At 41.3% G+C, this 14704-nt stretch overlaps 1 protein-coding gene across 4 annotated transcripts in view; it reads right to left on the bottom strand.

The window, feature by feature from the left end:
- LOC116320617 (protein spire homolog 1) overlaps nt 1-9513 on the bottom strand; it is a 36329-nt gene extending 26816 nt beyond the window's left edge. For 3 of the 4 annotated variants that reach the window (XM_039619100.1, XM_039619097.1, XM_039619099.1), the window contains exons 1-2: nt 8829-9513; nt 4812-4843 (exon numbers count right to left, since the gene is read on the bottom strand). In XM_039619100.1, coding sequence (XP_039475034.1) covers nt 4812-4843; nt 8829-9168 — 372 coding nt within the window. In that variant the 5' untranslated portion in view covers nt 9169-9513. The remainder of the gene's footprint in view (nt 1-4811; nt 4844-8828) is intronic. The other variant, XM_039619098.1, reaches the window with a different exon arrangement.
- Between the last annotated feature and the right edge of the window lie 5191 nt (nt 9514-14704).

Genomic DNA, 14704 nt, shown 5'->3' on the forward strand with positions numbered 1-14704 from the left:
AGTAGGCCAGGAAGTCACGGTCACACCAGCTGATCTCAGGGCTAGCTCACATTAGCTACAGCCTCAGCTGATGTCTTTCTACCCATCCAACTGGCATATCTCCTGTTGGGTCCACTATTTCACTAGGGGAAAAAAAGCGTGTCTTTTTTAGGAGTTTACCTTTATTATTGACTATACGATTGCTGAACAGTAGAAAATGCAAAGATAACAGGGGCTTTGTGCTGTAGTGTCCTGTTTTCCTCCAAATGTCGGGAACTGTGTCAACTAAAAAAGCCTAAAGATAGCACATCAAATATTAAAGCTGACACATTTTACTCTTTCTTTGAAAAAAAATATACTTTTCATGATTTTGATGCCAACAACGCATTTCTTAATGGCTACATTTTGAGCAACTTGCTAACATCAACATGCCAGTGCCATGCTAGTGATATAGAGTCAGGGCTGAGTGGAATATCCTTACATCTGTCTTAAAAAAAAAATATATGACTAATCTATTTTATTAATATTAATTTTAAAAGGTCAGAGGTACACCAAATCATAATACTTCACTGTACGAGGGAAATCAACATGCCCGACCATGGCAACCTTTTCAATAGTCATTGAGTATTTCAGTTTTAATATAAGTGGTTCACTGAGTGATGTCACATCCCTCTATTTCTTTTCAGACCACTTGTGGCTCTTACAAGACCGGTGTTGGGTCACCTTACATTTTTCAGTAACAAACTAATGTAACATTTTACTGTACTACATTTATTCTTCAGTTATTTGCACACTTAGCAAATAGATTTTAAAAAAGCTAGCTAAGCACCCAGAATGATGTTATTAAGCTGAGTAAGACACTTCAGCAGCAGCCATCACTGAAATTCAGCAGGTAACAAAAGCAGTGGTGAGCAGTGGCAATCACTTCAGTCTCCTTGGGCTTGTTTTCACCTTTATGTATGTATTACAGAAAATTAAAAGCAAAAGATCATATATGTGTTCTCATTAGGATAGGGATTTGTGTTGGCATGTGGAACTGAAGTCTAACAATTCGTTTCAGGTCATTTAAACACAAAAGTAACGTGACGCAACAAGTTAAAACAAGTGAATTCAGTGAAATTCACATGATTACAAAAAAGTTGAGTAAATAAGAAATAGTGCAGATGACAATATGTCATATGTCCGAAGCATAGGCTATTTCCCCTTAGGCATACATTTTTTTTCCAGATTCCTGGCCAGGCTGCTCTGAGCTCTGACTATCATATGACTGGGAACAATTACCTTGGTTTTCTTGGAGATGTGGAACCCACTGAGTTCACATATAGAACAGAGAAAACCTTTGAACCACACAACATTCTTTCCCCCTTAGTAGTTGGCCTCTACTTTTATACTGTCTGTTTGTCTTCTTTCATGGCAGCACAAGCCTTGATGGGAGAGTAAATGCAAATGAACATTAAACTCGCAGAGAAAAGACACATAACATCTGACTGAAATTTCTGTTTACATTAAACACTGAATGTGATGTTAAACTCTAATCCCTTTCATGGCGTTAAAGCTCAGGACTTGAAAGAGCACAAGGTATGCACGGTTAAACTTTGGCAGAGGGGAATGTGATGAAGCATAATCCACAAATGCCTGAGGTTACACAGAGTCACAGGACCAGGATGCTCTACTGAGGGGTCAACAACAGCCTTTTTGCTAAAGCTGGCGCACATAATTATCATATTTATATCAAAATATCTGCAACTTCAAAACAAAAAATGATCCATTTTCAGCGAACTCATCTATTCTGATTAACAGGCAAACAGCGTTAGGCTGAATTATGCTGTGTCGGTGAATCCAGCTCACTGGCTATGAAGAGAAGAAAATCTTCTGACATTCACAGCCAGATCATTTGCAAGAGTTCCTGCTGTTTGAAGCCATGTGCAGATAATGCCCATCACACATATGCTCTTGTTCAGCTAGCTCTGGGCTAATTCCACACTGCATGCTATAGCAGAACGCCTTCAGTCCTGTCAAGCATCAAGCAGCTCCAACAACTTGCCAGTAGCTTTCTGATCCATTCTGCCACACACTGCATTGTGAGAACTCATTTGTGGTGCAAAGCTGCTTAGCGGGGATTTGTCTATACAGTTTCCCATTCACTGCTTCTACAGCGGACTGCATGTGTATGTGCTCGGGTTATTTGCTGACAGTCCATCTGTTATTGCAGCTCTATTACACGACAATCCAAGTCCTCAACGCCTTGAAAACTACTGGGCGCTATCTCTAATAAAGTGGGAAGAAAAAGTGGGTAACTAAAGTGACAAAACAGTTCCTAAAAATAAATAGCAGAGACGCCAACCCCTCCGTACTGTAAGACATTTCCATAAGCTATTATCACGATCATTAAGAGCAGCTGATAATAGTGCAGTGAGAGTGCACACTGGCAGTTTTACAAAGACATTTAATTAAGGGTGAACCTTCTCCCAGAGTGCTCATCAAAGGAGGAGGCCTTGCTGGGTGACATTTTAACTAGTCAATCAGAGTAGCCAGCTGGGAACTCTGAAAGAGGAAATGGGTCTGTAGAATAGACAGACATACAGTAGATATAGACTTTACTAATCCCACATTCAATTTATTACAGCAGCAGAAGGGTCAGAAAGGAAAAGAGAATTAGTGATATATTAGAAAATAATAAAATAGAAAATTAAGTAAGAAAAATAAAGTAATAAAAACCCCAAAGTGCTAAAAATGCAGAATCAATAAAATACTATATAATGGTAATTTTTACTGTGTACAAATGCTACTTCACATAGTATGATACACTAGAAGACATGTCACAGAGATATTTTTTTACATGTACATAAAGTGGAGTGGGAATGATATATATACATGCATTTGTTTGTAGCTATTTATCATGTGTGCATATTTTACAGTCAAACTGCTGTTGGCATGAACCGTAAAAGTAACCAAAACAGAATAACTGCTACAGCCGCTCTGTGTTTCAAAGGGTCAGTTTACATGAATGACTCATCACGGTAAGTCTTGCTCAGCCTGTGAAAACAGTTCTGTAAAATGTCCTGTCGATCTACAGGAGATTTTCAGTTCCTGAGAAAATAACCCCTGGCTTTGGATTAATGACTGCAGATTTAGAACAAAAACTGTACACAGACTCCAGAGTTTGGAAAATTACAGGAGTTTGTGAGGCAGCAGTGAGGTTACTTATAGGGACTAAAAGTCACAAGCTATTTCATCTTTTGTTGCTTTATGTCATTGTAATAAACCCAGATTTATTTATTTTGTCGAGTAATCCCTTACAGAAATACTACAAAGTTTACTTTAAAATTTAAAGAAATACTACAGTTTGCTTTTGCTTGAAGGTTAATTTAGAGGAATGTTCAGTTTTTCCTCCACATCAGAGCTGATGATAACTGTTTGCTTGGTTCATAACTCATAACTTTGCCTCTTATATACCAGCGATCAAGGCTCATTATCCATCTGTACTGTGATGTCATGTCCAGCACGTCTTTTCATCAACTGACAGAAAGTAAGAACAGAAAGTCAGGATCTATACGATTAAGAATTCATCCTGATACCTCGAGCTGAGGTCTCATCATCAGCTACAAGGACACTTGGAGAGGACATCACTGGCCAAGATCAACACCCTAGTTTATGTTTTCACCACCTGGCTACTATTTTTTGAGTGTTACCTGTGGTTTGCACCCTAAGGTAGACCAATAATGATCAGATTTTTCTCCCCAGGCTAACTGTGCTCTAATGGGCTGTTTCTCCTCTTCTACTTATACACTTCAGTCTTTAGTAGTCCTTCAGGGTTATGGCATTACTGGGCCTCACAAGTTCAAATATATATTTTTTAACAATGAACAAGATGATTTGACCACTCTTAACAATTCTGCAGTCACATACCTAGAAGCACAGATACTAAATGCAAATGAAACACAGAAGTTTTCTCCTTTATATGGTTGTCATGACATCAGGACACTAACCACAATTTCGCTGCCGAACATGCAAAAAATGTGTAAATACCTCAGACTGGAGACAGTCTGGTGTTGGTTTTGTTGGACTGTTCAGTTCTTTGTAAAGCCTAAAGTGAAACCAATTCCTTACTGAGAAAATGAAAGCACATTTTGAACTTGTTTCATTTGTTAAAGGTATTAGTTTTAGAGGCAGGGGAGCCAGAGCAGTGGCACTGCAAACATCAGGATTAACACACACCCAGGGCTTACGACAGTTTCAACCATAGCACTATCTGACACTTGAACTAATCCTGCAGGGTGTCCGCACTGTAATCTGAATCATATCTCTGTTGTTGTGACTGGAGCACTCGCTTACTGTAAGTAGGCGATGAAACCAATCACAAAGAGTAAATATTTAAAAAGATAATCATGTCATTATTGACATCATTATGGACAAGAAGCCATTATTTCTCCATACAGCCACATATTTCACTTCATAAGTATCTCGCTAATTGAATGATTGGCTCTGTTCCAGAAAGTCTGCATTTGCTCAAGTCTTTGAATTAATCAATTGCAAACAATGTTCACAAACTAACTCCACCCAAAGTAATCACTTTGTGTGAGTATGCTCATTTAAAACACATTTGAAATTACAATTTTTCTTCAGTTGTTTCCTCTTAGCAAGTGCATTCCACAACATATATAAATACCAAATAAAAAAATAGATACCAAATTCTATTCATTTGCTCTTATTACCGCTCTAACCCACCCGCTACTCTATAAACAAGTAAATACATCCACATACAAAGCATGTGCAAGTGTGTGATGATGAAATAAAAATAACTACAGCAGTATAAGAGTGCAGCTACTCACCTCTGTTGTTGTGCAGGGGCTGTATTTACCTGCTGATTAAAAAACAGAAAGCACTGTTATCATGAGCAGCAAAGAAGCATGAGCTACTCAAACTTTGATGCATGAATGAAAGGCAGCATATTATTCAGCAACAAATCCCGGTTCAGCTACAAAAGTTCCTTTTGTAGGAATAAAGCAGCACTGACAGGGCTTCCAACCAACTACGAAAACTGAGAGAACATAAAATTACTGGTACAGTGGTGTAGTTGTTAGCGCTCTTATCTCACAGTGCTTCATTCAGTGCTTCTCAAAGTGTGTTCATCAAATGAGACATGTGAATGTGAGATTGAAAGACCTTAAAACAAAGTGCTTATTTGCATGGGTGAATGAGACATGTTGTCTAAAGTGCTCGAGCAGAAAAGCGATATATAATAACCAGTCCATTTACAAAAAGTGATTTAGAGCTAAATTCAGTGCAGTACCATCAGCAACCTCCTTTTTGTTTATTTTCCCCACAGAAATCAAACTCATTTACCTTAATTTCACTTACTGTTTTAAAAACAATTTTACCTTTATTTGATTGGACAGTGAAGATTTTCAGACAGGAAAGTGGGGCGACTGTGAGGAAAGACACATCACATAGGGTACAGGGTCAGGACTGATCCCAGGGTGCTGGCCTTCCGGTGTATGGTCACCTGCTCAACCAGGTGTGCAAAAATTGCACCATCAACAAGGTATTGTCACCCAGAGAACTGCTGCTCAATGGATATTTCTCTTTTTCAGACAATTTGCTGTAAACACCAAAGATGGTTGCGGGGGACAGTTCTTCTGAAATACTCAGACCAGCCCATCTGCCATCAACAATCATGTCACTATCAATCTTCCACATTCTGATGCTTAGTTTGAACTTCAGCAGGCTGTCTTGACCATATCTACATGTTTAAATACTTTAGGTTGCTGACCAGAGATCGGCTAATTAGATATGTGCATTATAGTTTTCTCCATCCCTGTGATGGACTGGCAAACTGTCCACTCGGTAACCTGCTTATTATCATGCGTCAGGTGAGATGAGATGTTAGTCTGCTTCACAATAATATTAATTAAGCTGTCTTACTCGTATTTGTTGTATAGATTTTGGGCATAATATAGTAACTCACCAGTGTTATTGTTTCAGAAATCACAGTTTACAGTAGATTAAAGTATCATCACAGGATTTTTTAATATGTACCACTTGGGACTTATATGCAGTTCCTCTGTGGTCAAGCACCTCCTATTTATCAGTGATAACAAATTTGCTTTCTCAATAAACTGATTTCGGCGAAAGCCCTCTTTGTTCTTGCCATCATTATGCAAGCTGGATCAGTTTAAACAAAATCTCTAAGCTGTAACTTATTTATCAGTTTGAGTATCATGACCAGTGATGACAAAATTCTCCAGTCGAGAACCCGCGTCGCATGAATGCGCTCCCTTCAAAAGGAAGAAGCATTTCTCCAGGCTACATCAGCAGAGCTTTTACATCATGAGTAAACAGCCTGCAAACAGATGACCCTCTAAACAAACCCCTGTTTTGTATTGTAATACGCAGGAATGCAACATCATGGCACCACTGACATCAGCCCACAACTTTAACTCGCATCAGTAGATTTAAATGCCGTGCTGCTGAGGTGAAGATGTGTTAACTGCATCTAAAATGAGCAGACAATCAAATGTACCTTCAAGATGAGTCAGTCAAGGAGAGTACTGGCATGAAATTCCATCTATTTCTAACAGGCATGAGCAAACACATTTACAGTCATTGAGATGTAATAAAAAGTGTCAGGTCGCCTGGTTAAATGCTGTATTACACAGCAGACATGATGTGGGTTTAAACGACAACAGAGTCTAAAACAAACTGTGTTAGGATTTAACTTGAAGCCATGTTAGCAGATGATAGCTTCAGAAGTCCTTAACCTTTAAAACCTTTACCACACATTTACCTCATCATTTATATTAATAACTGATTATTAAGCTTGTGCATTAGGAAAACAGAGCCTGTTATGAAAAGCACAGCACTTAGTCCAACAGTTTAGCTCTATTAATCAATAAACATGCAAACACGTTCCCAAAATTACAGAATGTAATGGATAACTGAATGAAAGTCCCAAATATGACTCCAAACAGTAGAAGTACAAATGCTGAATACTGTATAGCCTACATTAACCATTTAAAACCATTTAACAACTGTTACATAATAATATTTATGTGATTGCACTTGATAAGTTCAAAATCTGTTCATATGAAAGCATTTGGTGTTATGTATGTAGGTGGAGCCAATAAAGCAGTCTGAGGATCATCTGAAGAACCATGGGGGTATATTTAAAAAAAAACCCCCAAAAACCTCTACTTTTCTCTAACAAACTTAAAAAATAGTACAAGAACAAACAAATACAAAAAACATACTGAAATGCAGAAGCTATTTGCAGCACGATGTCACAGTACACAGGCAACAGAGGAATAAAGGCTGGGATGACTCCCCTCTCCAGTGGTTGCATCCATGTTCCTAAAAATAACCCATTCATTCTATAACCATATAGACATACAGGCCAAAACCAGCATGAGCATCACAGCTGAGCCTTTCAGATTTGCTCAAAGACAAAGCAGGATGTGAAATGTATTGAATCAAAGGCCATAACACTGACTCAGCAGGGTTGTGTAACAGTGTGTGTACGTCGGAGCTGAGTTAAGAGCACTTCCCTCAGGCCCTCAGGTAGTCAATTACAAAGACAGAGATGGATAGGCATTAAGTCAGTCTGCTCTGCACTCTTTGGGCAAATGTAAATATAGACGAACATGAACACGGCAGCTCTTAGTCTAACAACATCAGGTGTTTAGTTTAAGCAAATGGTCACAGACACACCCACAGAAGAAGGCAACACAAATATCACATAGCATGCAGTGTCATCTGCTTTGTTTTGGTTGGATTCCAGGCTTATCCCTCAATTTAAAAGCTTGACCGTGCTAGAAAAATATCCACAAACACTAATTCTGCCCCATGTGACACATGGCCTACCATAAAGTACAATAACATCAGGATTACAACACTATAGACACACTTTAAAGGCCCGTAGGGGTAGCTTGAGAATATTACAGCGGTTCTTCAATTGGCACACTGCTACTACTCTCTCTCTGACTCTATTTCCACCATGGCACTAAAAACACTGCTATAACTCTAACTAGCTCTTTTTGTTTTATTGCCTCTCATTAATTGTAGCTAATGAATGAGGCTCCCACAGGTAGAAGTAACAGCTAAATATAACCAAGACCTAAATGAAAAAAACAAGGGTGATGCATCACAAATTGTCCCTGTTCTGTTCAGGCACAAGCAGGGCAACAGTCCACGCCTTGATCTGATCAGTGCCCGCATTTCGGCTCGTAATCACATGCTTTAATCAGATGAAGCGGAATGAACAGCCTGATCTGATACGAGGTGACAAAACAGGCTGACGGGCTCTTCATAAAAAAAAAAAAAATAAAAGAGATGAAACCACATGATGCCCACACACGTGTGTTTGCTGAGGAGGAAACAGGGAAAATCAGCGGAGACGCATGAAGCCATGTGAGGGAGAGAGCGGCGGGGGTTTGTGATGGTATTTCTTTGTGTAGCTGAGATCAGGTCATGGAGCCTTAACTACTGGTTGTTTTGGTGCTGCATGATGCAGATTATGGACTAATCCTGACATGCAAACTGAGCACCTGGTCAGGAAAAACACACACACACACACACACACACACACACACACACACACACACACACACACACACACACACACACACACACACATAAATCTTTCACGTGTGAGCTCAAAAACATGTGCGGAGCTATTTACAGGATATTATTGCATCGCACCACTATAATAGTCTGACTGGGGCCCTTTCTTTCTTTTAGGTCTAATGTATACATTACACAGAGAAAAACACACGTATATTATTTAAAAGACCAGTGATGGTTTGGCCTAGATCTGAGTAGCTCTGCAAAATCACACTTATATAATATTTTACCTTCACAGCCCTGGTGGTCCACCCTCACAGACCCGTCCTTCTGTATCCTAACACCCCCCGGTCCGGATATCTTCCTCGATGTAGCCGCTGATGATGCTCCGGTGGCGGCAGCGCCCCGGTGCTCCTTCGCCAGCGTTCTGCAGCACTGGTAGCACACCGCCCATGCCTGTTCCTCGTTGATGGGCTGGTTATAAAGCCTCAGTATCTCCTCCAGAGACAGATCCTCCGCTCCCGCTTCTTCCGGCGAGTTCATCGTGTTGTGATGCTGCTCCTCATCCCGGCGAGTTGCTGCAGCAGCATCCGTCAGCCCGTTGTCCCCGCCGCATCGTCGTCCATCCATCCTTTCATTATCTCAGTGCAGGAGGCCCGATGGCGAGAATAGGTCCAGGCTCATGAGCGAGTACTGACCCGGAGGCATCGATGCTTCTCTCTTGCCTCCCCAGGTAACAGCAGCAGCAGCAGCAGCAGCCAGTCAAACAGCACAGCACTGGATCTGGATCTTTCTCCGCCCGCCTGATGTTCAGGCTTTGCTACCAGCAGTCATAAGATACGGTGTGTTTATGCGATTAAGCCCCGCTCGGTGTGTGTGGGTTTGTCTCACATCGCAATTCAGCAAGCTAGGCTCAGTCATTTGTCACATGATCTCTCTCTCTCTCTCTCGCTTTCTTTTTCTCTCAAAGTCCTGAGTGTGCACTGGCATCAAGTCAGTGAGGCAAAGCAAAGAGCCGTGGAGTTGTTTGGTAATTTGAGTAATCGCAAAAGGTCTGCAATATAAACTGTCTGCTCTCCGTTATTACCTGTTCACATGTGTTCACGTGTCCCTGTAGAATCTGAGGTCTAATAGTCCTTTCTGAAGTTGGTCTCTGTGACTGATGTAAACATAAAATGGACCTACTCTGCTCGTTTACTGCTTCTTCTTCTTTCTTAATATCCCTTTTGGAGTAGACTCCCAGTAACTTTCTTCTGCTTGGCCTGAACAGAACGTTTGAACGCATATCTGCCATTTCCCCCCAGCTATGTATACATCTAACAGTGTATAAATAGCAGTGCTTTTAAACACCATTTATACACATAACAGTGTAAAAGGGGAAAACTGAATGCAGAAATAAAGGTGGAAGTAAATGAGTCTGTCATGGGCACTAGGTTTTATGTCCAAGTTTTGAATTGTTGCTGATTGTTTGGTGTTTATGGTGTTTATGGTGTTTTGTAGTTGATATTCCCTGTTTGGTTCACCATGTTTATATACTCGGGTTTTCTTTTAAATTCTGCCCCTTTTTGCAGTCTAGTTTCTGTTTGTAGCTAATTCCACGAGTTTTGGGATATCCTTTCTCCCCTGTATTTTCCCACTTTTAAGGGTTTGTTGTTTCTTTCAATGCCATTTTGTCATGTTATGTTTAATTTTTTTTAATCCAAGTTCCCTGTTTAATTATTGCCATTCATTTTCTGTTTTAGTTTGCTAGTTAGTTGTCTCCTGTGTTTGGTATCTAGTTTTACTTTGTCACCTGCTAATTGAATTGTGTGCACCAGTGTCTAATTCCCATCCTTCCTCAGTGTGTGTGTGTATATAAGCCCACTCAGTCCTTTAACGGTGCTTCTCTTTATCCTTTCAGTGCATCTATCATGGCTTAGTTTCTGTTATTTCCACTTGTAACCAAAAAGGTGGAAAATGTCAGCAGTCAAGGAACATTTTGACATGCTATCACCTACTAATAACATAAATCATTCTCAGAGAGGATGGTTAGATGTGTGTGTGTGTCTCTGTGTGTTTTTATATTAAACATACACATATGGGTATTCTACAAGTGATACATCATTACATCTACATATCCACTGGAGCCCACATGTATTATCAGAGCAGGGCTGCTGTAAATCGAATGAGCAGCAGGTGTCAGTACTGTGCTGTTGAACTGTGCTTCATGTGATCTGCCTTTTGGCAAAGCAATTGACTGGAAAGATTCAACACATTCATTCAAACATAAGTCTTTGTTTCCCTCTTGAAGTGTATCCACTGGTCTTATTTTAGTTGGATTAGCAGTCTATGATTACCATCTTATAGTTATTTGTCTAAAAGGCCCTACTTTTAGCTGTTGTGTATCATCTCAGGTTTTTTACTTGTCTGATTAGTCCTCTCAGTAGAATCGAACAGGCACTCGCACTTCTAGGTTGTGCTAGACTGTTTACTGCCCCCTTCACTATAGCCTACTTCATGCAGTGGCAGTTTTTGATATGGGCCGTTGCCCAGGGTGGCATCGTGGTGGACATTAGCAAAAAAAGTTGCTTGCACCCATGCTGCCCTGACATCAAGCCAGCGCATTTTGGGGATTGCATAGGCACCGATCGATTACAAAGGCACAGATCGGTTTTCTAATAAGAGCTCCCTCCATTTGCGAGGTGCTCTTGCCGCGCAGGGAGGAGAGGGGCGAAGCGGCCAGGGATTCTCTGGCTGGCCGAAGTGACATCTAAAAACCAGCTCGCAAAATAAAAGGAAATAAAAACAAACTGTAGATAACAGTAATGTTATGTTTGTCCATACTGCCTGCCGTTGCTGCTGTTACGGAGGTTTCCAGCAGGTGTCGCTGTGGTTCTGACTCGGCTATGTGTGCTTCCTGTTACGAGTGTATGAATGTTCATGTTGGCTGCTAATAAACGCCTGGCATGCAGTTACAGCGGACTGATTATTATAGGCAAACCTACATGGTGTCAGAAGTGGGATGTATTACAAAGCCTGCACAGTCCAAGAAGAAAAGGGGAGGCGGTAAGGATGACGAAAAAAGCAATCTCCGCACAACATGGCGGACGGATTCCGGCGCCCAGATCCTCTCATCTTTGACGGCAACGTGGCTGAAAACTGGCGTAAGTTAGAGCGCGAATATGACATCTTTATCGCCGCTGCCCACAGCGACAAAAATGCTAAGACTAAGGCCTTTATACTCCTCAATTTGGCTGGACCAGAGGCCATTGAAAGAGAGCGATCATTCACGTATGCCCCCAGTCATATCAGCTGAAGGCATAGTAGAAGTCGCCGCGGAATCGAGGAAAGACCCCGCATGTCTAAAAAGAAAGTTCAGGGAGATCTGCAACCCAGAGACGAATGTCATAATGGAGAGGCATAACTTTAACAAAAGACAACAGAAACCGGGTGAAACCATTGAAGCATATGTGAGCACATTAAAGAACATGGCCAGAACCTGCAGCTTTGGTGCACAACAAGACGAGCTAATCAGAGACAGATTAGTATGTGGTATAACCAGTGACAGCATCAGACATTCCCTGCTTAAAAAGACGGAACTCACACTTGCCAAGGCGGTGCGTAAATGCCAAATACGTAAGCTCACAGATAAACATAGCAAAGCCCTCTCTACACCAAAGCATATTACATCTGCTAGTGTGGACACTGTACAGATAAAACATGGAAAGTTCAAAAGGAAAACAAATAAACCCCAAACGAACATTAAAGATTGCAGAAACTGTGGAGGTTCACATCCGGCCAAACGGGAGCAATGTCCTGCTTTCGGACAACAGTGTCCCATCTGCAAAAAATACAATCATTACAAAAAACAATGCAGATCAGCAAAACCACATCAAAGAGGCAAACAAGTGAACCAAATTTCAGAGGATACTGACCCAGACAGTGATGAGACATTTTGCATTGAGCACCTAACAATGGAGGGCGAGAGCAATCACAAAAAAGAAGGATACTGCACAGTCAAAGTTTTTGATAAGGCCCTCAAACTAAAGGTAGACACTGGGGCAAAGTGCAATGTAATCTCATTAAACACTTACAGAAACACTGGGAACAATGAAACCCTATGCAAGTCACAAAAACCGGTAAATCTCGTTGCTTTCGGAGGCACGAAGATCAAGTCCACAGGCACAGTTACTCTCAAGTGCAAGCTAGCTGGACAGTTATATGACCTGCAATTCCAAGTTGTAAAACATGATGTGCAATCCATTATCGGATTAAAGGACAGTGTGCGAATGAAACTGGTTAGTTTAAGCAAGGAAGTCTACCATGTTGACACAGATCAGGATGAGACACTAGCACAGAAAGTTTTTTACGAATACACAGACCTGTTTAAAGATGAAGTCGGTGACTTACCTGTAACCTACTCAATGAAACTCACTCCAAACGTGTCACCTGTCGTCAACCCTCCAAGGCGCGTTACTGTTCCCATGCAGAAAAGAGTTAAAGAGGAACTCCAAAGAATGCAGGCCTTGGGAGTAATTGAACCAGTGGAGGAGCCCACAGAATGGGTATCCAACATGGTTGTAACACACAAAAAGAATACAGATGATGTTCGTATCTGCATTGATCCAAGGGATCTGAACAAGGCACTAATGCGACCTCACCATCCCATGCGAACTGTGGGGGAAGTAGCTGCTCAGATGTCTGGAGCAACCATCTTCTCAGTTCTGGATGCAAAGAGCTCCTTCTGGCAAATCAAACTAGATCCTGCCTCATCTCTTCTCACTACATTTGCAACACCTTTCGGCAGATTCAAATTCTTGAGAATGCCCTTTGGTATCAACACCGCTTCTGAAGTCTTCCAGAGAGCCATGGAACAGATATTCATGGGATATCCATGTGCAGTGATTGTGGACGACATCCTAGTGGGAGGAAAAGGAATAGAGGAGCATGACAAAAATTTGAAAAAAGTCCTGGAGCGGACCAGACAAGTAAAACTCAGACTGAATCCAAAAAAGTGCAAGTTCAGACTTAAAGAAGTGAGCTATGTGGGACACATGTTCACTGATGAAGGACTAAAAGGAGATCCAACTAAAATCACCGCGATCAATGCAGTGCCACCACCAGAGGACAAGACGTCTCTCCAACGTTTCCTGGGAATGATCAATTACCTGGGCAAGTTCATCCCGAACTTAAGTGAACTGTTAGCACCACTTCGTCAGTTGCTTCACAAGGATGTGGTGTGGAGCTGGACTCAACATCAGCAGGACGCTTTCAACAAACTTAAAGCTTGCCTCACCAGCCCACATTGTAATACGCACTTCACCAAAGGTAATACGCCACATTGTAATACGCCCACGTACTACAGTACTATGACATGCACAAAACAGTAACTCTCACATGTGATGCTTCCCAGCATGGTCTAGGAGCTGCATGCTTTTAGGACGACAAACCTGTGGCGCATGCATCAAGAACCTTAACTTCAACAGAGAGAAGATACCCTCAAATAGAGAAGGAGTTACTAGCTGTAGTGTTCACATGTTACAGGTTTTATGTATACATCTACGGAAAGCCAGTGGTGATTGAAACTGACCACCAGCCTTTGGTCACAATCCAAAACAAATCTTTCCACACAGTTCCAGCACGGCTACAGCGCATGATGCTACGATTACAAAAGTTCAACTTGACTCTTGTATAGAAGAAAGGCAAACACCTTTACATCGCAGACACACTCTCTCGCACACCAACGCCGGATGAGCAACCTCCATCACTACATGAAACCTATCTACAGGAACTACACAAGGGACATCTAGGCATGGAGTCTACAAAAAAGAGAGCAAGGGACAGCGTGTTCTGGTTGACAATAAACTCTGACATTGAGAACAAAGTCAAATCATGCAGCATTTGCAACAGTCTAAAGCCTCACCAACAAAAACAACCCCTGAAACTACACCAAATTCCTGATCTGGTCTGGTCCATCACAGCCACAGACATACAGGGAGTGCAGAATTATTAGGCAAATGAGTATTTTGTCCACATCATCCTCTTCATGCATGTTGTCTTACTCCAAGCTGTATAGGCTCGAAAGCCTACTACCAATTAAGCATATTAGGTGATGTGCATCTCTGTAATGAGAAGGGGTGTGGTCTAATGACATCAACACCCTATATCAGGTGTGCATAATTATTAG

Source organism: Oreochromis aureus, linkage group 11, assembly GCF_013358895.1.
Source record: "Oreochromis aureus strain Israel breed Guangdong linkage group 11, ZZ_aureus, whole genome shotgun sequence".
In the NCBI taxonomy this organism is placed as follows: domain Eukaryota; kingdom Metazoa; phylum Chordata; class Actinopteri; order Cichliformes; family Cichlidae; genus Oreochromis; species Oreochromis aureus.